The sequence below is a fragment of the Parasteatoda tepidariorum genome, chromosome 9, assembly GCF_982258835.1.
Source record: "Parasteatoda tepidariorum strain Cologne lab strain chromosome 9, Ptep-v5.0, whole genome shotgun sequence".
NCBI classification, from domain to species: domain Eukaryota; kingdom Metazoa; phylum Arthropoda; class Arachnida; order Araneae; family Theridiidae; genus Parasteatoda; species Parasteatoda tepidariorum.
This window is the reverse complement of record NC_141763.1, coordinates 52,827,175-52,838,036: the sequence shown is the minus strand read 5'-3', so window position 1 is coordinate 52,838,036 and position 10,862 is coordinate 52,827,175. Positions and strand designations below refer to the sequence as shown.

The following is a 10,862-nucleotide window of genomic DNA, read 5'->3' as shown; positions in this document are numbered from 1 at the left end:
AAAAAATCGCTTCCTCGAGATTTTCAAGCATGATTTTGAAGCATGACTTCGAAGTTCTGGAACTGAATTTGTTATGTTGCGGATGGTTTCCCGAGCATATTCCATGGCGTACTAATATTTGAGACGCTTTTATGCACGCCTAGCCAACTATGCCACTGCCTTGACGTCACACAAACTTCGATTTGAGCTTGTCCATATTTTTTCCCTTTCCATCTTCGGCCATTTTAATCGTTTAAAAGTATCATTCGAAGCTCTTTGGGAAAAAAAAAAAAAAAAAAGCTTCCGTTTAAGTGCCTTACACTTGATCAAATATATAATTTTAAATTACATAAGCTATCTCACCGTTAAGAGTTATTCGGGTCTTAGAATGGACGAATAGCTAGAAACTATTAAACATATTTTTTAAAAATCGTCAATTTAGAGAGACAGTTCCTATTTAGAATATAGTTATCAAAATCAATGAATAATATTTAATTTTTTGAAAATTTTTATGAGTCCAGGTATTTGCAGCGTTGGAGCATGTTTCCAAATGTTAAAAAATTAGAACACAAACGCTTATCATTTTCATAAAACTGAGACTTTTCTTCATTTTGAGGTCTTGCTCCATTTTCTTAGCTAAAGATTAAACTTGGCCTAAGACTCATAAATAATTGTTGCAAATTCACGGAAGCAATGAAAATAGCCTGTTATTTGCAAACAAGTGTTATTTCAGTCTTTGATGAAGATAACTCTAGACCACAGTTGTAGGTACTGAGGAAAATTAGAGATCAGTTTAAAACACGGATTTGCCTGCTTTTTTCTCCTTACTAAAAATATGAAAATAGTCCTACTGGTCCTGGTAAATGTACAGTGTGTGAAAAAAAAAAGAAAAAAATGGACTAACCTAACTTTTGATATTAACTTTTGAGTTAATAATCGGATCTTCGCGTTCTAGGAATCATCTTAATGGTGCTGGGGGGGGGTGACTTCAAATATACTAATTATTTGTGCAGACGATATTATAAGTTACGAAGTCAGATACAAAAACACACCTTCTCTGAATAAACATACCTTTTTATCAACTGATTCGGATATTTGCTCCTAAAATATAGGGGGTAGCCGCAATCTGGGAAGTATATTCCTAATAGTTTGGTCCAGGAATTTGCTTGATTGTGATAAATCTTGACTATCAAGTGTTGGCCTTTATCAAGCATCAATAGAATTATTAATCTTTCTTTTAATTAGTATATAGATATATATATTTTATATTTCGAAGTTATCCGGGAACTGTTTTTTTTAAGAACTAATAAATTGCTATTCATCATTATCCTTATTGTTCCGCGGATTTCAAGTTATTTTGGTCTTAGTGAAATGCATTTCTAAATCGTATCTATAAATAAAATACACGAGTGGTTTCAAATTACCAATTTGGTGTCGTTGTCTCCACATGTCATCCCGTTGATTTATTTCATTTCTGTTTACATGAGGTAATGAAACAAAGAAAAATAATAATTAAAGAACATTTAATAAACTTCCAGTGAAACTTGTTTTTTGATGAAAAAAAGCTTTAAGTCAGCAAAGATCACTGATGTTCGTTTTTAAACAATTGAAAAAAGATGAATCGATAAAATTTAAATAACAACAATGCCAAATGCTAATTCTATTGAGAAAATTTTTACACGTTCCTCCCGAACGGGCAAATTACAATTTTTGAAAGAATTTTAAAGGTTTTGAGCAAAAATTGTCTCTTGTTCTCTAAATTTCAAGTTCTAGCACAAATGTTTGTCATCTTTTTAGAAGACAATTTACAATTTCTGAACAAATTGAAAGGTTTTGGTCTGAAATCACTCCTCGTGGTCCATTTTTAGGGTCCTAGCTCAAATAGTTTTATTGTTACAAGCGAAACACGAAAGTACACAAACTTCCCTCTCTATTGTTATAGATTGAAATTAATTAAATTTCAAAAGAATATAGAACCAGAACTATCTAAAAAAATTTACGGTCTTATTTTTCGTTTTTCGCTAGAATTTCTGCATCGCCAACCAAACATCAAGCAGTATATAACTATAAAACATAACTTTTATAACACTTATTTACTAACAAAAGAAGAAATGCATAATTTAAATAATATTATCAGATTTAGCATGTTGTAAGAGATTCAGCATAATCATTACAGCCGACACAGCAACATTTGAAAAAGAGTGAGGCGTGTCGTATACTGTTCCAGCTGTGATTAATGAATGTTTACAAGGAAGAGTTTATGCACGATATCCATCTATAAACAACGTAACCAAACTATATTTCAACTCGTTAATGGTTGTTGAACAATAGTTAAAGGTCATGACTATGCACGAATGCCTTTAAATTGGCAATTGTGAGCATTTCGATGGAATATCTTATTTACTTAGTTACGAATAGCTTAAATTTCAACTAGTGAGAGTCAAGATAGTAAGTTAAAATTTAAATAATAATACCGTTACATGAATAATGCGAAACTTTTGCTATTACATCATAAAGAAGATTAAATTTTTTTTAAACAATAGTATGCAAAGATATTTTTCAAATACTTCCTCAAATAAATGTAATTAATTTCTTAGTGATTGTACATTATATATTTATCAGAAAGGTTCAATTTTGATTAAGAGGCTGCAGTGCAAGTAAGGACTAAAATTGATGTGATAGTAATAAGGAATATGATTATCAATCAAATACACTGTAAAAAATTTTAGTGTAACTGAACACAAAAAATAATGGTAATTACTTTACACCAAAGTGGTGTAAGTGAAACGCCAGGACCTAGTGTTTCCCTATACACAATAATATATAAATATCTGACCAATACCAAATAGAGAGAATCTGACAAATTCCAATTAGGCTTAACAAAATGGAAGCGGATAGGAATTTTACATTATAAAATCTGTTCTCAGAGATTTAATAATTATAATTTAATTATCCTTATTGCCAAACTAAAAGCATGTAGCATACATATTTAAAGATAAATATTTGTTTCTCTTGATGAATATCAATGCTGAAAATAGCAATAAACTCTCTACGACTCATTTCAAATTGTAAACAAACTACTCTCTATGTTCTACTTGGCATTTCATGATATTTAAAGCCCAAAGAAAGCCCATATTAACGTTTTTGGACATGAAAATAATTCTCGAATTGTGTAAAAGATTGTTGTAAATTATTAGATTTTGAGTATTTAGATTTCAATTAAACCCTTTAAATCATCTATGAACATTCGATTTGGTATTACCGGAATAAAGTGCTTATTCGCACAATTTCTTAGTTTGTTCAGCATCATATTCGGAGAGATATTACAGCGCAGTTATTATAGTGTGGGTGGTCCTGCCTTTTGCCTGTAATTGTTTCTCATTTATCATTGTTTACTTCTTTTTAAACATAAGGGAATTTAATTACGGTGACGCAGGCAAATATGCCCATACGCCAAATACGAGATGCCTCATCGCCACGACAGAACCCAGCCTAGCCCGAGGGCCAAGCAATACGCGGACACCGGGCCCGAGTCATTCAAGAATAAAAGCACAATAGTCTCAATCGAGAGCAATGAGGCCAAAACATGGACCATGTGGCAACTCAAGCCACGAATAAGGTTAAATCCCCACAAAAGGGATTTCTACTAGGCGTCTTCCCTAACCGAGGGAGAATTCAATCAGAATGAAACTTGTACTGGCGAGATTAACATCTCGTGGAATCGGAAAAATCCGATTTGAATATATAATGCATAATCAGGAAAATTTTATGTTTATTTGTGTTTATGTTTAGTGTTCCTATTGTTATGTTTAATAAATAGATAAAAAAGGACAAATTTGGAAAATCATTACAATTACGGACAGGATATCACTATTGAATAACGCAACCTAAAGGCTTGATAAAATAAATATTACATTTGGTGACCAACGGACGTTATCTAGTATGGAATTAGGAAATTGTGGTAATTTATAAATTACGAATCTATGAAACTATTACGGGAAATCTATGAATTACGAACATTCATTAATTGGCACGGAATAAATATAGTCGATGAAAATATCTTCAGATAGTGAAACGCTGAGATTTGAGGTAGGTCCATTTTTCTTTGTTCCAATTTATTGATATATAAAATGGATTTAGAACGAATTAAGGAAAAACGAAAAAGGTTAAGAATTTCATTTAGTAAGCATTTAACTAAGATAGAAAATACGATAGGAATTGAAATTTCGAATGAATACACGAAAGAAATGAAAGTGAATGAGCTTTTGAGCTTAAAATCTCAGCTCACAGAAAAATTAAATGATTTAATTAAAGCTGATGATGAAGTGCAGTTAAAAATTGAAATAGAGGATATGGCAGCTGAAATAGATATAAGTGAAGAATATAAGGATAAGGGTATTGAAGCGAAATCGAAAATAGAAAGGAATTTAGAAAATTTAATTGTTAAACCACAAGGTGTAATTCAGATAAGCGAGACAAATGTCGCGGCAAATGTAAATAACTCTGTTCAGTTTGTACCACATAACGAAACTAAAAATATTGTCAAACTCCCGAAACTAAATATTCAAACTTTTTACGGTGATTGTAGTTATTTTTTAGATTTTTGGAATTCTTTTGAAGTTGCAATACACAACAATACTTCATTATCGAAAATAGAAAAGTTTACATATCTAAAATCCTATCTAGGAGGAGTTGCATTAAGTGCAGTATCGGGATTTTCACTTACGGATCAAAATTATGACGCGTCAATACAATTGCTGAAAGATAGATTTGGGCGAACTGATATTATAATGTCAACACATATGCATAAACTGTTATTAATAGATCCTGTTAAATCTTGTAATAATATTGTTGGATTAAGAAAAATGTATGACGCAATAGAAATCCAAATTAGGTCTTTACAATCATTAGGAGTAGCTGCAGGAACTTATAGTAATCTCCTATGCCCAGTAATTCTACAAAAATTACCCGAGGAATTGAATTTAAATTTTAATCGGCAACGTAAAACAGGTGAATTATTCGATATTTCTTTGTTGCTTCAATTTATTAAAGATGAGGTAAATTGCAGAGAAGCAGCATTATTATTAGCGAATCCTAAAAATGCAACTGTTAGAGATTATTCATTTAAAAATAAAACAGATCAAAGTTACCCTAATAGGCCTCATTATTCGAACACCAAAAGGAATGATTATTTGGGCAATAAATCTAGCGCAGCAGTTTTAGCTACACACGTTGAAGAACGATATTCACACCCTCATAAATTTGACTCATACGCGAAAACAAATTACAATTCAAAGCGAAACTTTAATACTTCCTATTCTGATAGGCATGTGAATAATTTAAAATGCATTTTCTGTTCTAAAAATCATATGAGTCACGATTGCTTGTTAAATGTGTTTGAGAAGAAAAAAGCTTTAATGTCTAAGGGCTTATGTTTTATATGTTTTCAAAATCATTTAAGTAAATTTTGTGATAGGAATTATCAAAAATGCAAACAGTGTAATTCTTCTTCTCATAACTCTCTAATTTGTAATGGGAACGAACATAATGAAAGAAAAAATGTTTCGGCGCCAGCGGTTGACGCCGCGCAAGGGGGGAAAGGGGGAATCCCAGAAACTCAAAATGCTATATCGTCTATGATTTCTCTTTCTTCTAAAGAAAAGAAAATAAAGAGGAGCGCTTGTAATTCGATCTTATTGCAAACTTTTTCGGCGGAAAGCAAAACAAAACAAGGAGTTAATATTCAATTGCGTTGTATGTTAGACGGAGGGGCGAATAAATCTTTCGTTTTAAGAGAAATAGCTGAGTCATTAAATTTAGAAGTGATTAATAAAGAATCACTAATTATTTATACATTCGGAAATGAAATCGCAGAAAAGCGCACATATGATGTGGTCGAATTAACATTACAAAGTATAAAAAATTCAAATCGAAAAATAAAAATACAAGCGGTGGTAATTGACTCGATTACTTCGGCACAAATTAGCATTCCGTCACAATGGGTTAGAAATATTGCTATAGAAATGGGGATTGAATTAGCTGATGTTAGTACCTCCAATAAAATACATGTTTTAATTGGTTCGGATTACATATCACAAATTTTAGGTGAAAGGAACATAAGAATTAGTAAAAGATTGATCGCAGTGGATAGTATTTTTGGAGCTTTACTACAAGGACAGGATAAGGAATCCAATTCACCGGAGGTGCCAGTCAATCATTTATTTGTTGAAAATGAAGAATTAGATTGTGATAGGATTAAGAATTTGTGGTCATTGGAAGCAATCGGGATAAATGCAGATAAAGAACTATCTCCGTCAGATAAGGAAATTTTGGAATCGTTTGAACAAAATACGACATATTCAAATAAAAGATACGAAACTCGATTATTATGGAGGGCGGATAATAGAGAATTGAATAGTAATTATGAAATTGCAAAACGTCGTTTATTTAGTTTAAACAAAACATTCGAGAGAAATAAGGGATTATATTTAAAATACGATGAGATCATAAATGAGCACATACGGGAAGGAATTGTTGAAAGGGTAGAAATGGATTTAGATAAAAATATAAATACAGGTTATTTTCTCCCACATCACGCTGTAGTACGCGAACAAAAGGACAGTACAAAGGTTAGGGTAGTCTTCGATGGATCTTCAAAGGGTAAAGGGGAATTGTCATTAAACGATTGTTTAGATTGCGGTCCAAACTTAAACCCGGATTTACTAAAAATTATTTTGAGGTTCAGATTGCACAAAATTGCAATTTGCGCTGACATTCAGCGTGCATATTTGGAAGTAGGGATCGCAGAACAAGATAGAGAATTTTTAAAATTTTTGTGGATAAAAGAAAAGGGTCCTAATCTCGATCTCAGCAATCACAATATCCAAACACTTCGATACAAAAGGGTTACATTTGGAGTTAAGTGTAGTTCATTTTTGTTGTCAGCAACAATAAGATTACACATAGAGAAATATCGCAAAGACTATGGTGAAGCGTGTGAAATGCTCCATGAACTCTATGTAGATGATATGATCGACGGAACTTCTGACGTGCAGGATGCCTTTCGTTTGAGTAAGGAGATGATATTTATTCTTGGACAAGCTAGCATGAATCTACGTAGATGGACAACAAATTCTCCGATTCTTAGCGAAGCATGGAAACAAGCTTTTATAGATTGCCGAGAAACATCTCAAGAACTAGGCGTACCTTTAAAGATTTTGGGACTTATCTGGAACAATGTTCAGGACAACATTAGATTCGACATTCAACAGTTTGAAAAACTGAGATTGTGCAAGGCGATAACTAAACGAATTATCTTGGCAGCAGGCGGTATGCTTTTTGATCCCATTGGACTAATGAACCCCTTCAGTATCAGAATAAAGCTTTTGTTACAACAGATTTGGGAAAAGGGCATTTCATGGGATGAGTGTATTCCCACTGAAATAAAGGACACATTTCTTGATTGGTATAACGAATTAAAGATAATTAGAAACTTGGAAATACCTAGGCAATATTTCGAAGAACTGGATTGGGAGTCGTTAGAGATTCATATTTTTTCCGATGCAAGTCCTAAATGTTATGGAGCTGTAGCTTATTTCCGGATGAAGAATATTACGAGTTTTATAATGTCTAAATCTCGCCTAGCCCCTTTAAAGAAGCTTACTTTACCGAGGTTAGAGCTGATGGGAGCGTTAATTTCTGCAAGAATTGGAAGTTATCTTAAAGACACTTTCTCTAAGTTAAATGAGAAAAGAATATTTTACTGGACAGATTCTACAATTTGCCTACACTGGATCAAGGGACAATCCGATGATTGGAAGCAGTTTGTTAGAAACAGAGTGATAGAAATAAAGGAAAAAACCAATCCGGAGCATTGGCATCATTGTAGCGGAAAAGATAACCCTGCAGATAAACTTACACGAGGAATGAATGCACAAGCTCTTTTAAACGATACTGTTTGGTTATCGGGACCTCCATGGCTAAAAGAAAGGAATATCCCACACGATGAAAGCGCCTCTTGTCCTGACTTGCATAACGTTGTAGGAGAGAGACGAAAAGTTGTAACTTTACTTTTAAAAACTGTATCTATTCAGCCGTTACTGAATCTTGATCATTATAGTGACCTAAACAAAGTTTTCAGAATTACAGGATACATATTCCGTTTCATTCATAACTGTAAGGCAGCGCACGAAAAGAGAATAGGATCAATCACAGCGAGTGAACTAACCAACGCGGAAACTTACTGGATTAAAGTTGTGCAACGAATTGATTTTGAAAGGGAATACCTGGATTTAAAAAACAATAGTCCCATACATCCAAATTCGAAATTATACGATTTAAATCCAATTTTGTCAGCTGATGATTTAATAGCCTTAAAAGGAAGGTTACAAAACTCAGATTTCGATGTTCAATCCAAGCACCCAATTATCATCCCAAATAAGACAAAATTTACAGAACTCTTAATATTTAAAGAACATAAAAACTTGTGTCACTCTGGTGTTTCGGATACACTTACACAATTGAGAGAACGATTTTGGATAATCCGAGGCAGGCAAGCTGTAAAAACTTGTTTGAATAAGTGCTTTAAGTGTAGACGATTTAAAGTTAAACATGGGATTCAGGTAGTTGCTCCATTACCTGCAAATAGAACTTGTGAAGCCAACCCATTTGAAGTTGTAGGCATCGACTTTGCTGGTCCTGTGTACTCAAAGGACCATGATAAAATTTACATCGCATTATTTACATGTGCTGTAACTCGAGCAGTACACCTAGAAGTTGTGTCGAGTTTAAGTACAGAACATTTTCTTTTGTCATTCAGACGATTTATCTCCAGAAGAGGCATTTGCCGGATTGTAAACTCTGATAATGCTTTAACTTTTAAAAGTGCTGACATTGAACTCAAGAGACTATACATGAACATTAATGAACTCGAAGTTCAGAACTATTTTAGCAAAAGGGGTATAGAGTGGCAGTACATCGTTGAACGTGCTGCATGGTGGGGAGGATACTGGGAGAGAATGGTTCGAATAACAAAAATCGCATTAAAGAAAATTTTAGGGAAATCATTTGTTTCATTTGAAGAATTGCAAACTATTTTGGCAGAAATTGAAGCTATAATTAATTCGCGTCCATTAACGTATGTTTATAATAAACCTAATGAACCACTCCCTCTCACTCCTGCTAACTTTTTAACTGGAAGAAGATTAACAGCTTTACCTAATTGGTCAGGTAATGCAAATTTTGAATTATTTAAAGGTAAAAGGGATTTGATAAAAAGATTTTTGTATAGGGAAAAAATTCTAAATAATTTTTGGAAAAGATGGAAAAGGGAATATCTTCTTCTGTTAAAAGGTGCAAATTGCAACAAACATGTAAATGTAAACATTGAATTTAATGTAAATGATATAGTTTTAATAGGTGATGAGAAAATACCAAGACAACTTTGGAAGTTAGGAAGAATTCTTGAATGCCACAAGGGTCGAGATGGCAAGGTAAGATCAGTCTCTGTGAAAACGTCTTCAGGGGTCATAAGACGCCCAGTACAGTTATTGTATAATTTAGAAATTGCATCAAATGAGTGAGTAACAAATTACAAGTTGATTATGAATAAGTGACTGTTTTTATTCTAATTCGAATTTATGTTTTTTTTTTTTTTGCTGATATTGTTTTCATAAATTTTTGTTTGATTCATTATTTATGTCGTGAAGTAATGTAGAATTTTGTTTGGTAGTAATGTAGAATTAGTATTAGTATAATTTTAAATTGTATTTGTAAATTGTTTTTGAACTCTCTTTCGGGGCGGGAGGATGTGGCAACTCAAGCCACGAATAAGGTTAAATCCCCACAAAAGGGATTTCTACTAGGCGTCTTCCCTAACCGAGGGAGAATTCAATCAGAATGAAACTTGTACTGGCGAGATTAACATCTCGTGGAATCGGAAAAATCCGATTTGAATATATAATGCATAATCAGGAAAATTTTATGTTTATTTGTGTTTATGTTTAGTGTTCCTATTGTTATGTTTAATAAATAGATAAAAAAGGACAAATTTGGAAAATCATTACAATTACGGACAGGATATCACTATTGAATAACGCAACCTAAAGGCTTGATAAAATAAATATTACAGACCACAACAAAGAAACCAAACTACGAGACCAAAACCCGTCGAGCTGCAGCGCCAAACCCCCTGTAGGCGAAGTCAAAACTAGGCCGACAGCAGGAAGATCGCCACCACTCTGCGACCCACCGAGCAGCCCCAAGCCTGGAAGATCCCAAACCAAAAAGCTTTATTAGAAATTACAACAAGCAAATAAACAGGAAAACACAAAGTGAAACAAAATTGGTATTACAGCAGATTGTCTTGCAATCGATGTTGTTGATTCAGATCCAGTAGTTGGTCCTTCTCTGGAGTCTCTGGATTGCTAGCTTCTGTGACGTTCAGTTTCTACTCAGAGCATTATGGTCGGTCCTCAAGTTGGAATCGAACTGTTTGTTCGACTCCTCATAGCAGTTGAAGCACTTAGGTTTGCTTTTGCAAGATGCCGCATGATGTCCTGCTTCATCACATTTAGAGCAAGCCTCGGTGTGGCTGCAGTCTTTGGTCATGTGCCCGAGCCTGTTGCAATTGTAGCACCTGAGCGGTCTTAGGTACTTTTTTACTCTGTAGCACTTCCATCCAACGTAGACTCCCTCTTGCTTTAAAAGCTTCTTACAGCTCGTTGGCTTCATTGTAACGACCTTTTTTGGCTTTGATGGGGAATGCGACTTCACAGTCGCCCTCTTTAAATTCATAGTTGTTTTCGCTTAGGCTATTGGTGAGGCTTTCTTTGGTGATCTTTTCTGATAGTTCAAAAATTATTATGCGCGGATTACGTCTTGGA

At 33.7% G+C, this 10,862-nt stretch overlaps 1 protein-coding gene across 1 annotated transcript; it reads left to right on the top strand.

The window, feature by feature from the left end:
- Positions 1–4,109: 4,109 nt before the first annotated feature.
- On the top strand, positions 4,110–10,629 carry LOC147804061 (uncharacterized). The gene is made up of 5 exons (XM_087151402.1): positions 4,110–4,557; positions 4,666–8,362; positions 8,573–9,207; positions 9,397–9,470; positions 10,435–10,629. Exons 1-5 carry the CDS (start codon positions 4,110–4,112, stop codon positions 10,627–10,629), a joined length of 5,049 nt encoding a protein of 1,682 aa, XP_087007528.1.
- Positions 10,630–10,862: the final 233 nt, after the last annotated feature.